Source organism: Leptonotus elevatus, chromosome 17, assembly GCF_054856555.1.
Source record: "Leptonotus elevatus isolate MCC_2025b chromosome 17, RoL_Lele_1.0, whole genome shotgun sequence".
Lineage (NCBI taxonomy): Eukaryota > Metazoa > Chordata > Actinopteri > Syngnathiformes > Syngnathidae > Leptonotus > Leptonotus elevatus.
Genome location: NC_141255.1, coordinates 2,843,166 through 2,856,570, shown reverse-complemented (window position 1 = coordinate 2,856,570; position 13,405 = coordinate 2,843,166). Strand labels below are relative to the sequence as shown.

The window sequence follows — 13,405 nt, the reverse complement described above, 5'->3', positions numbered from 1 at the left end:
TGGGATTGGGGGCGGCATGGCTCAGTGGTAGAGTGGCCGTCCATTGAGCAAGACACTGAACCCGATTTGCTCCCAGTGGTCCTGGTAGCGCCTTGCATGGGAGCAGCCGACCACTGGTGTATGAATGTGTGTGTGTGTGTGTGTGTGTGTGAATGGGTGCACGTGAAGCATTGTAAAGCGCTTTGGGCACCAGAGGTGCAGATATAAGCGCTATATAAAAAGCAGTCCATCGTAGTTTGTAGTACATTTATGATTGAAACTATCAATTATAGGCATTTTTGGCTATTTGTGAACACAAAAGGTGGAGTTTTGACTCAACCCGACAGTCCTCATAAATCTTAATTCGACTCGTGAGTCGCCTTATGCAAATGAGCTTAGCTGCTCATTAATTATTCACTCAGCAGTCAATTAACATTCAATTTAAGTGTTATGGGTGACCTGGCCTTCAAGCTCTATAAAACACAAAAGCGCACGAGGGCAAATTTAATTCAATCTCACATCTTGTCAACAACACTTTGATAAATTGACTACACATTGTACGTATTGCAAAGCTTTGGCGGGTTTGACAGTGAATAAAATAAGGGCGACAGTAAACATCCACCAATTTTTATGTAAGACATAAAATGTGCCTATCTTAAACATTTACTGCCACGACAAATTTATTAAAGTTTGTTTTTAAGCATGTAGGTGTGAAAGATGGTCTCACCCAGATTTACTACATGTACAGAACTTTGCATGCAGCTTTGTTGCTTTTAAAGTGTTCTTTAAATAAAGTTGAATAGTCTGAAATTCCAGTTTGTAAACCACTATAATGACAAATAGGTCGCTGTAGATGGTAGCATAGCATTGCATCGCTTTGGATTCAGATCACTCGATGAGAAAGACCAGGCGGCAAATCTCGGCTCGTCGCGTCAATTATGAGGGCAACAAATACCATCAGTTGAAAGTCGTATATACGTTTAGGTGCCTCACACTCGGACAAAATGTGTCCCAATTGAAACTGCGTGATGCACTTGTGAAAAAGATGAGATAAATAAATGATTATTTTGCCATGAAAAGCAGAAAACATACACAATATTCTGTGGGCCATCAAAACGCTGTAAAACTGTAGGCAATCGTGGGAACTGCGTTGAAAGTAGCTGCTCGTGAATTAGCTAAGGGGCTAATTGCTGTATGACGTGTTTAAAATGATATTCAGGTGCTTTGGAGGTCACATCTTGGGGTAAATGTTTTGCTTTAAGCCATTTATAAAAGGCAAGTACCATCATTTCTAGGGTGAGTGTCTGTTATTCATGAATGGGCTTAGTCCGTACGCAAATGTTGTACCTAAATCCATAACTCTGGTAGCAGCCATTTTCAGACCAGGGCGAAAGGAATGCGTCTCTCAGCGGACAACAAATGGACACGCGCGCTTCCACCATTAGGAATTTGCAGTCTCTCCGTCCAGGTGTTTGCACTTCCAAGGCGGCTCGTAAAAAGTGAACCAGCCTACCCCCACACCACGGCCCTCCCATCACCGCCGTCGTTTTTGTTCGGAAGCAGAAGACAGACCGACGAGATGACACAGGGTGCGAGCGCCTTGATGAGCTGAAGTCATCCTGCAAACGTTTAAAAAAAAAGCGGACGCGGCAGTTGAAATTTTTGGGGGGGCCTGGGTCAAGTCCGCTCGGATGCGTAGCAGCAGGTTTGCTGAGGAATTCCTCTTCACGACCCAGGGTGAACCAGTTCCAACCTGCCGCTCGCACTTCTCCGGAATACTCGACAACTTACGGTGACGTGTTCTAAAATAACTTTATCGCCTTGTGTTTCTCAACAGAGAGAACTCAAGGTGAGCGTCACCGGCGAGTCACGGCCGCCGCCGACCTGGCATCACATCATCAACATCACAGGGACTTCCTGCTGGATGATTACGGGGTTGGTCGGCTCGACATGGAGAGACCTGCCAATTACAGATGCGAGAATGTATGCGCTTAGTCACCCGAGCGCTGCCGGGTCTAAAACTGAGATTCCCAACACTGTTCCTGGAGCTGAATTTGCCCGACATGCTCACTCCTGCCATCTGTTTATACCAAAAACAGGCCACAGATTGCGGTTGACCTGATTTCCGGTTTAACACAGCGTGGTTAATTGCATCCAAATTATGACAGTGTGCTATAGAAAGGTCCAGAAACACAGCTAACGTGCTAAAACAGACAGAAACGGAAAAACAGCAGCATCAGTATGCGAGAATTTGCATCGTTAGCAGAGCTGTCGAGGTTAAGACAGCCAGACTGGCTAAATAAAACAAAAAAGAAAGCAAATCAAGAACATCTAGAATCCAGTCCATGAATTATTGAGGTGCACCTTCTTAATGTATTCAGCAAAAATGTTACAAATGCACCAGTGCATCTCAACGAGCCCCTCATTTTGCAAACAAAGGCTTACAATCATGTGGGAGAAAATTGATCCATACAGATAAAGAAACGCATAATAGAACATCAACAATTTAAAAACAAATAGTGACATTTTACTTGTATCGAGCTGAATCAAGTAGCTCTGCGATTCTAATTCTTCAACACTTCCAAACTCAGATAGTCTTCCAAAGCATCCGGAGTTTCTTTCTTGAGCTACCTTAAGACAAATCTTGAAAAAGCTTCAAGACACTAATGCAGACGTCACCATCAAAGCATGCAATTCTAGAGGGACTTTGGGTCTGGTGGTTGTTGTTTATGAGAGGCACTAAACAGGTGAGCGCAAGATGGGAGATGTGAAAATATCACCTTGTGTTGGAAACCAAGGATGCTTAACAATAACTCATGAGGGGTGATTAAAATGTTGAGTGTGGCTGCCAGCTGATAGCAATGGAAGATTCCAGGCTAAATCATAAAAGGGGTTGAGACCAGAGAAAGCAGGGTGGTCAATTTCAAGATGGCTCAGAGAAAGGTTTGGTGAGGAAATAATGGCAGGCTGCTCAACGTTAAGTTGCAGTAAAGAGTTGGTTACACTATGTAGCATTGAAGGAAATGAATATTTATGTATCTCAGAGTCAAAACTGTAATAAAAGGCCTAATAGGAAACTCGTATTTTTCGGTCGATACTCGATGGCTGAATTTTCACTCTTGTCATCTGAAATGTATTAGATGACATTAATTTCCCCGAGTCATCCATCAGGGAACCTCAAGAGCGGGTGGCCGTACCCTGCCCGGCTGACTGGACGCAACGCGGCCCACCACATGCGGCGAGCGCAACCATTCCGTGGCAACGTCGGCCGCAACTCGCCAGCCTGACTCATTTTCTCGCTGCTGAGCTCTGTTACGCTGTTATGCAACTCCCACTCTGTATATGCAAATTTACCAACACACTCTGCTCGAGTCGTCGTCGTCGCCATGGCGACCGCTCCGGATAAATTCACAGACTTCGGGGTGGGCGGACGGACCCGCGACTCGGGCGTGAGCTACGTTGGCCCGGCGGGAGAAAGGCTCAAGTTCAGGTGTGGGTCAATGTGGAGCTTTTCCTGCGAGAGGCCACAACAAGCCGTGGTTACCTCCACGCTAATTGGCTTGATGGAGCTCAGTGGTATTGGGACAGGCCATAGAGGGAGGGGTGGGGGTTTGGGGGGGCGGGGGGGGGGGGGTAGGTGACAGCTGAGGAATGTCTGCGCCGCTCGCTCTTTGCCATGGTTTCCAAATACTGTCATGTGAGGAATGCGGAGGCCGAGGCGACGGCATTCGGAATGTTACGCTCCCGAGACCAGTTTAGCAAAGAGGACGCCGTAGTACATTTCTAGCGGAGGACGCGCTTTCCACTTTTGTACGCCCACCTCAACCCGAGCGCCTCGTTGCTGTTTGTAACTGAAACTACCAGCGCGGAAACAAAAATGCACCTACAGGTATTGGTGGGCCATAAACTTTGTACCTGGACCTTCAGAGGGCACTTCATAAGCCTCTTAAAAAATAAATAAATAAATAAAAATACATCACTATCATGTTGCAATTATAGAAACAATCAATGCTATACAAAAACGTGACCTAAAAGCACCCGTGTGTCACCCGGAATTATTCTGAAAGTTTTATCTAGCAAGACAAAAATGTGGGGGAAAAAGCTAAACTTAATTAAAGGCATTATTGATTTTTTTTTATAATTATTGATGTGTGTCAATCACTAAAAACGTGTTTTGCTAGTTGACCGACTTGGTGCTTACCAACCAATCTAAAAGGTGGAAAACTGCTGACGTAAACACTGTGAGGACAAATTTGAGATCTGATTGGTTAAAGAAACTGTCCCAATGGCATTACATCTTAAGTTACATCGACCAGCACTACTTGATTCTGAAGGCCCGGGGCAGATTAGATTGACCTGAAACCACACAGAGACTGACATCTGATTGGACAAAAAAAAATCGAATCTAAATTCATGTGGAAGCAATACAGTCAAGAAAAATGCTACCAAATGAAGACACTAGACCACAAATAAAGGGCCAAATATTAGAATTCAGGTTAATTTTCAGTGCTCCTGATAGACCAGATGGCCTTTCTCTGCCTACGGTGGCCATTCTGCGCCGTGACAGGCAGCTGGTGACTCCTTCTCAATGCCAGATTACACCGGGCCCTCCACTACAAAGCGTGGCCACCGACTGAGTCATAGCCAAAGTTAGCATCATCTCTTGAAACACAGTCGGGAAAACTTGCGGCCACGATATTTATAACCCTGCCCCGGTCAACGGGTTTCGGGGCCCGATATGCCACTATCCCCCCCTCACCCTCGAGCTTTGTTCCAGGCCTCCCTCGCCAATGTGACAAAGACGGGCAAGCTCTTTTTCATGGAAACATGGGTCGTCTAGTCGAAGTCGTCATCATCTTGACTTCTAGGATTAACGGGCCAGGGCGCAAATTCCCGCAGTGCCACCTTAGCTCCTTAAAAAGCCTACCCTGCAAAAACATCACATGCTCTACAACACACACACACGCACAGAGCTTCTCCTCTCCAGAGATGGTTACATCTGTAGGGCAGCGCTCTCTTGCGAGTCGTCATCCCAAAAAAAGGCAACTGCGATCTTTACGCAAAAGGAGAGCAGGAGGGAGGGAGGACTGGAGGGAGGAATTAATTCTACATTTTAATAAAAGGTGACAAAGACAGAGAGATGCACAGTCTTGCGATTCTTCCAAAAATGTTAACAGGTGTTGACAAATGGAGCAAGGTAAGCAGATGACACATGAGCTTAGTAGTCAAGCGGGTAAGAAGGTGACATCGCTCCATATCTATGCATGAGTTATAGGTTTAATACCAAAACTCTCGCATTGCTCTACAGACGACTATAGCACCTGGACAAATGTGTTAAAACATCAATAACAAAGCTGCTGTCATCAAGACTATTGCTAAAAAAAAAATAACTGAGGCCATCAGAAACACAACAACAGGCTGTGATAAACGCTGTATCAGCACAAATTGGACAATTTAATGAAACTTCAAATGACTACACATCTGAGTCACTTAAGTAGATCTAATTGTGACAGCGTCTCGTAACAAGCGCCGTTATGCAATCTTTTGACATGTGCTATTAACACATGATACACAAATGTGATATTTGATCATGTTTAGCTAAGGAAGACGAGTAAATGGTGACAATTCGTCAGGCCAAAGAGCTGCCATCTCATCATTTGACTGCAAGAGCAGCTAGCCTCGCTAGCGGGGTAGTAGCTAGCTCGGGAATGCTGACTTGTCAGTGGATTTAAAAGCACACGTTCACTCATTGAAAGTCATTAAATGTCATCTTTGTTGGGGCAAACCGTTACCCACTGACTTGACGGTCTTTCTAGCTTTTCCAAAGACAAACGCAAATGAACGACCGGTGGTGGCTAACTGGAGCTACATACTTGAGCTAACGTAGCATTAGCATTTACCTGCTAACCCAGCCATAATTCACCATGAAACCAACACTGCACTGCGGAATGTGTTAATAATAATACCAACAAGACAATAAATCAAGCAGTGGGCAACACAAATGTGTGATCGTAATAAAATATGCTCGCCAACAAGCCACTGTTGCTAACGGGGGTTTATCAACAAACCGACTTTAGCCGCTACCACTTAGCCACAGCACGCTCATTTCTACCTTGTAAAATAAATGAAGACTCAATCGGTGACAACACCAACCATAGTATCAACACCTAATCGCCGATTAACACGTCAAAAAAAATACAAAAACACAAGATGACACATCTGACTGAAGCCCTAAAGTCGCTGCATTGCCAGCAATTAGACGGCGCCCACAGACTCCGGTTATCGCCTGGTGTGTGTTGACGGCCATGAAAGTACAGGAACCCCAAAAGGCTCAAAAAAACAACACCGACAACAACGAGCAGAGCCGTTAACTTCGCTGCGTGTACACAAGTCAAAACACGACTAATACCGAATGGAATTAAACACATGAGCACTCAGAGCAGGGTAGTGTGAGCGACCGTGCTCCGGGGCTCCAAGTAGGTAAACAACGGGAGGAGAATGGCTTCCACTTGACAGGTGTTCAAGGGACATTCGTAGCGCCGGAGATAGGCGATCGCGGCCGGGCCTGGCTCGGGTTGTGGGTCGGGGGTGGGTACACCAACCTGGTGGAGGGCTGTGAGCCCGTCGACGTTGGCGTAGTTGATGTCGGCGCCGCGGTCGAGCATTCGCAGCACCTCCTCAGTGTCGCCGCTGGAGCAAGCGGCCAGGAACACGGCGCCATCGTCGAACTTCACCTTCGTTTTCTTCTTCTTCAGGATCGGTGGCTCCAGGTCCGTCTCGGAGCCCAGCCACCGTTTCAACTGCTCGTTCCTCTTCTGCTTGGCGTCCGCCATCTTCATCCCCCTCCTGTCTCGGGCTTCTTATCTTCGTCCGAGAGAGGATATACTTTATAGTGGCACTATCCCACAGCGCACTGGGGCGTGGGAAGGGAGGGCTGCTTGCGGGGAGGAGGAGGGCGGACCGGGATAGGAGGAGGGACGATCGGAGATCGACGTTAGCGCGATAAGAGGGCGGCTGGATTGTTGCATCGTAGTCTCGCGAGATGTCCGCGATGGAGGAGCTGCAGTGTGACGTCACCCACTGTGGATTAGGAGAGGAGAGCGAGAGAGTGAGCCGGGTAATCCCTTATAGACTGTGACTGTGTACACCAAATAAGACGAGGCAGAGTTTGAAAATATTACATAACAGCCAGTAGGCACCGTTATGACGTCCTATAGACAACAATTTTATTTATATAAATATGCATTGGATAGATGAACTGCATTTATATCAACACTGTCATACGGCCTGCATCCTTCTTTTCTTTCATACCATCCGAACTTCATTCACTTATTTCTTCTTTCCTAACATCTTTTCTTCCTTCCGTCTGTAAATAAAAGTTAACCAAATGTAGCCTATATCTACTTTTCACTTATCCTGGTGAATATAGAAGATATAATTAGATGTTCAGATAAATAAAAAAAATAAAACGTAGACTATTATTAATCATTTAATAATATTTTTAATATGCATAGAGTTTGCAACCCAAATCTCATCAGCCATTATGGCTAATTGAGGAGAGCTCCAAAAGCTGAAGCAGCATTAGCTATTGTTTACTCTGTTGCTAACCAAAACAGCAGCACCTACAGTAATAGAAGCCCCCCCCCCCAATTAACAGTCAAGAAAAACCTGCAGCCTTTATTTGTAGTATTACCATTGCAGATAAAGATATCACCTATCTGTTGTCCCCTCCACACAATTTTCAGTCAGAGTGATTCCTCTCTCTCTCTCTCTCTCTCTCTCTCTCTCTCTCTCTCTCTCTCTCTCTCTCTCTCTCTCTCTCTCTCTCTCTCTCTTTCTCTCTCTCTGAGGGCGTTCAGAACATGAAAGTCGGGCCCCGTGTCTATCTTCCTGATAGTGGCCCTCCACATCCCCGAGACGCCAAACGCAGGCAGTGGGTGACACGGAGGGCATGGGAGCGGGAATTGTCCACACTTGAAACTCACTATCTCCCCCCGTGAGTGCCAGGGCGCCCCCTAAAACGGGACCGGGAGCACTTGGGCCCGTTTGGGCTGGGTGTGATTGAAAGCCGTGTGGTTTTTACAAAGGCCGCTATCAATGCCAGACACTAGCGTTGGGGTGGTGCCTCCGAGCTGATTTACAAGTGATATCGGCGCGCTGACAACTCTGACTGTGGCTTCCTGAAAGTGACGCTGCTAATAGAAGTGCCCTCTAGTTGTGTTCATTAAGGTACTAACTAGTCAAGATTGCCATAAGGTGCCTTTAAGACTTGCTCATTTCACCGCCCGAACCCCCCCAAGTTTAGATTTTCCTTTCATATTCATCTTATTGTATGCAAAAAATAACAACAACAAAAATACTGCAATCAGTGTACATGAAAACTGTCAAATATGTGAGCTTGATGACGGGGTGGACAACGACAGGGTGGACATGATGGACAATTACTTCACAGCATGATTCAGTTAGCAAATCGACTATGCGCCATTTAATAAATATATTTCACATTTTCAAAACATTCTTATACCAATTGATATTTTACTATGACAGTGTGGACATTTTCACCTTGACAGCATCAAACTACACAGAAAATGTTAGGAGTGACAAAAACATGAGAGCAACTATCCAGTTTTTAGCCTTTATTAATTAAAGGACAAAAAGTGATGTCCCTGAAAATGAAAATATCAGTAAAGGCACAGTTACCTTTTAATGACAGGGTGGACAACAATTTCAGGGACACATGAAAATGGAATATGCATGATCATAATGAGTCCTTTCATCAAAAAGCTTGTTGTGGATGCCAGAGCCATGTAAAAAGAGTTAGTAGACTAAATCTAATTATGACACACGTAGTTAGCGGAACAATGTCTGGGATGTTCCAAAATCACGTACAGCTAATTAAAAAAAAAAAAAACGGTATAACTTGGATTGTTTGTCCCATTTGTACCCGTTATGTTCCCAAACTGTCAGAGTCAAATGTGAGGGGTTTAAAAAAAAAAAAAGCAGAAGTTTGTTGCATGCCATGAGCCCAGTGACAGTTATGCCAAAGGGGAAGTGCCTTAAGAATGTGTTAAGTTGCTAATGCAACACCGTTTCCTCAAATGAGACGTTGTCACTTCAAGAGACACACACAATAGTCAAACACAAGTACAAAACGGGACATGTAGAAAATAAGATTTCCAGTACATACAATGACCGCGTCTCACTATGTCTGACCACTAAACAGCAATGAAACACAACACACAATCACCGGCCTGAAGTCATATCAAATTGGAAAAGATTAGCATCTCGCCGTATGGCGGTGGCAACCCTTCAAGGAGGAATTGCTATTATTGTTGTGGAAAAAAACAACAACATTCAGCTGTTTTGCTCTGAAGACATTTTTCATCCTATAAGTGGACGGATTGATCAAAATATCAATGCCAATATTTGTATTGATTCTATCACTATCAGTGTCATGATCGAACATCGTCGCAAATACATTCAAACTTACCCGCTCGGCAAAAATGTTTACTCCACATCGGCAGTTGTTGTCTACGAGACGCTGTCGACGTGCGTCATTCGGTGGTGCTGTTTTTGCTGAGCAACAGCCGCGCTCAGTAAACCGGGTGAATAAAACGACTGCCCGTAAGGATTTTATTTACGTTCCGCGGATGACGCGGTCAGTACACCCTGCCATCGGGTTCAAGTGGCCCTTGGACGGTGCATCATCGCCCTCAGGCAGCGCATGCGTAAGTGCCAGTTTGACAGCAAAAACAAATCCAGTGTAAACAGCAACATGATGTTTTTGGGAAGGCGGCCCACGAGCGTGGCCGGCGGCCGCTTAGGCATCGCTTCTGGCATCAGGTACGAGGCCTCTTGCTTGAGCAGTGACAGCCTAATAAGACAAAGATGGGCCAGTGACCTTGTTTCCCGGCGCTAATAATAGACCGCGGCGCCAAGAGCCCGGCAAATGTGTTTTTGCGCTTAAAAAGCCCGTGTGAATCATCGCGGCCCGGCACCGTGTGGAAAAAAAAAGCTCATCGCTTTTCTGGCCGCGCACTACAAAGTAGAAAAGAAGACGTAGCGTACGATGCGGTGAGAGGATGACAACATGCAGATGCTCGCAACGATAACCAGTCCAAACATTTCCAGTTCTGTTTCCAAACAAGAGTCCAAGGCCCTGCCAGGCCAGCGGGGGAATTCTCTGAGGTTCAAATGTGATGGGAGGCCTCATCTGTCGCTGTCGATACGCCGCTGCCACGCATGCTGCCGTGTATAACCTGGGGTCCATGAACCTTAGCTCGGGGTCCACAAAATCATTTTCAATGAATGACTATGTATGTTGTATCATTTAAAGACTCTATAAAGTGAATTTGGAGGGCTTTGTGCTGGTGTGGCCTCTTTAGAGTGCCTCATTGTCAGCCATAAGTGCTTGCATGACACAGCGTAGGAAAAGAAAGGGAGAAAGAAAAAAAACAGGCAAGACTTGACAGCTAGCTTGTGGACAAGGGCTTTATGGTTGTATGGCCGCTTTAGAGCGCCTCGTTGTGGCGGCAACAACCCTGAGTGTATATATTTTCACGCTCAAACATGTAATTTTGTGTAGGCCTAAGAAAGACGCTAGATGAAGCCGCCTGCTTTTTCCAGGTCATGGAAGAGGCATTTGATTGACAGCTGAGAGTTGAGTGGGGTGTGGTTTTAGCACATTCAGCGGATGTGATTGGACAGTGTATGATTGGACCGTGTCTGAAGTGAATAAGTCGATTTTTTTTTTTTTTTTGAAACATCATATTACACACTTGGCCATTTTTTAACCATTAAAATTAGTCAGAGTTGTTAATTAAAGCTAATGTGTCAAATTCAGACTTTTTTTTTAAATTGAATTATTATTATTATTATTATTGATTTTTAATATCATATTGTTATATAACTTAATGCTCGTAAGATTAAACATTTTTATCTTTTAAAAATTCACCTCTGTTCTTGAGAGCATTACGACATTTGTTCTTTAGAAAATATTAATTTGTTATTGTTCATTATGACTTTTTTCTCAAAAATTTCCCGTTTTTAAATTCCAATGAAAACAAATTTCCCCCTGGACTCAAAAAGTTCGAGAACCCCTTCAGGTTATCTTTCCAAAGTCTGCTCATCATCTCACAAAAATCACCTACTCATACCAATACTGACTGTACAGCAGTTGCCATGACAACTGGCTCTTGTACATTCTAAATAAAGGTCTGGCTCCCACGATTTTACCAAAAAAAAGAAAAAAGGATCCATTTCAAGTGTTACTGGCACTCTGTCATATTTGCTGCCCACCCCTCATACCTGCGTCCGAGATGGTGAGATTTGCATGGAGGATGTGGGTGAGAGTGAGAGGGGGAGTCGCTTGGGAGAAACGGAGGGCGGAGGTGGAGGACGGAGGCGGGAGAAGAGTGCAGTATCGCAGAGGAAGCCTGAAAACAAGCGAGTGTAAAACAACTGCGTGTGGGCTCGGCGGCCTTCCAGGGCGGCTCGCTTTGCTTTCCAGCAAACCATCAAAACAAGCACAAATCAAACCAGATATGATCAACAAATCCTTTTTTCAAAAAATCCTTTTATACAACTACTTTTTAACGTTTAATTTTCATCATTTCATTTGAAGGATTATTTTTTATGTCTAAATCATGTGATTTAAAATTTTATTTTTTATTTTTCATTAGATAATTTATTTTGACGTTTCACTCAATATGATTATTAAAGTTATATTTATATAATATTGTGAGCCTAATAGCATATTTACACTACGAGGCTAATGATATATTTTCAAAATATTTTTTCTTGGTATACATCTACTTTAATTTACACAGAGCCCCTGAAGTAACATGGGGGGGGGGGGGGGGTAAATATGTTTCTCATTAGGACGACAAACTTTTGCATCCTAACAAGAACATTTTCTCATTTGAATGAGAACATTTCTTGATTGGATGAGAAACATCTATAGCTGCAAACGGTAGCTTATTTAGCAGACTACAAGACAGACATTCTCAATGTCTCTTCTCTCAGACACAACAAAATGGTGACGACTTGTAAGTAAAGCATAAATGTCCTTATAATAAAGTCCCAGATGAAAATATAACCAAACTCGGTCCTGCAGTAATTTTCACTAAGAAATACAAACCGATTATTGGGTGTCTCGTGCTAGCATGCTAGCATACTAGCAATGGACTACTTTGTCATTCTGATGAGAAACTTTCTCATCCGAACGAGAAAGTTTTTTTCTCGTCTTAATAAGAAATATATCACAATTTTTCTCCCCGTGTCAATTCGGGTGTTTCCTAAATTTCCATTAAAATTAGATTAGTACAATTGTTATGAAATTGCAATATTCCACACAACATGTTTTTTTTATATTATTTTTCTGCACCTTTTTTTAATTACAATTTAAAAATGTTTTAATTACACTGCATACCTATTCCTCAATTACTAATAATGCTAATAATAATAATAATGGAATTCACCTAACAGTGTTAATAAAACATATCTATGCGTAATATTCTTTAACACAAATTTGTACTTTGTATTTTATTTTTAGATGTAAAATTTTAGTTTATTTTATTCATCATTTCATACTTTTTATTTTCTTTAGCCGTGAACTTGGCATTTTCCATCCAAGCGTGATAACGACAACTACAAAAAATAAATCCGCTATTAAATTCTAATAGTGTAGTCAGAATTTTGTTGCATAATCCACCGCAAAAAACTGCACATTTATCCAGATCTGCACCAAGGAGGAGGAGGCGGCGGCCGTGGGGTGCTAAAAATAGCGAAGGTACATATATGTACATAAAGTGTGCGCACAGCATTCCCCAGATAACGGCAGATGGCTTGCGGATAACACAAACGTGCACGCACACACACACACACACACGCACACACACACGCACACGTACACACACGCACACACAGAGACTGAAGTGTGCAATTAGGGTGTGTAGAGTGCTCACCTTGATACTGTGCAAGGTTTAAAGCAGCGCTTGAAGCTTCACACTCTGTACTGAGACAAAGCACATATTTTGACATTAGACAAATTCCTGCCCAAAGTGTGAAGTCATTTACCCCATGTAAAGAAAAATATATGGTGCATTTTTTTTGGGGGGGGGGGGGTTGCGGGGGGTGGATGTCTCTGTCAGTGGTTGTGAATCAGTGAATAACAGGTCCAAATGTCAAACGGGGAAACCTGTGGAGTCAGGATGCGATCTGATTGGTTGCCCGGAAGCAGGAAGTGACACCAAGTCTACTTCTGCATCCGACGTCCTTCTCCACTTCCTCCCTGCGACACGCTCGCCGCTCGCCGCTACACGCCAGCTTCCCGAATGCGGGAAGTCTCATCTTTCACAACAAGCCTCGGCAGCTCCTGATGCACGCAGGCCTTCGCTGGCGCAGCAGGGTGAAGTCATCAGCGGGA

The 13,405-nt window shown here is 44.0% G+C and overlaps 1 protein-coding gene and 1 long non-coding RNA gene across 6 annotated transcripts in view; both read right to left on the bottom strand.

The window, feature by feature from the left end:
- ppp1r12a (protein phosphatase 1, regulatory subunit 12A) overlaps positions 1-7,003 on the bottom strand; it is a 34,852-nt gene extending 27,849 nt beyond the window's left edge. For 2 of the 5 annotated variants that reach the window (XM_086059135.1, XM_086059137.1), the window contains exon 1: positions 6,582-6,978. In XM_086059135.1, coding sequence (XP_085915261.1) covers positions 6,582-6,818 — 237 coding nt within the window. In that variant the 5' untranslated portion in view covers positions 6,819-6,978. Of the gene's footprint in view, positions 1-6,581 lie in introns of all 5 variants that reach the window. The other 3 variants (XM_086059138.1, XM_086059133.1, XM_086059136.1) reach the window with 3 other exon arrangements.
- A 6,196-nt stretch (positions 7,004-13,199) lies between these two features.
- LOC147159241 (uncharacterized) overlaps positions 13,200-13,405 on the bottom strand; it is a 25,230-nt gene continuing 25,024 nt past the window's right edge. The window contains exon 3 of the long non-coding RNA XR_015090484.1: positions 13,200-13,405. This exon is cut by the window's right edge and continues 48 nt beyond it. This is a non-coding gene — a long non-coding RNA (uncharacterized LOC147159241).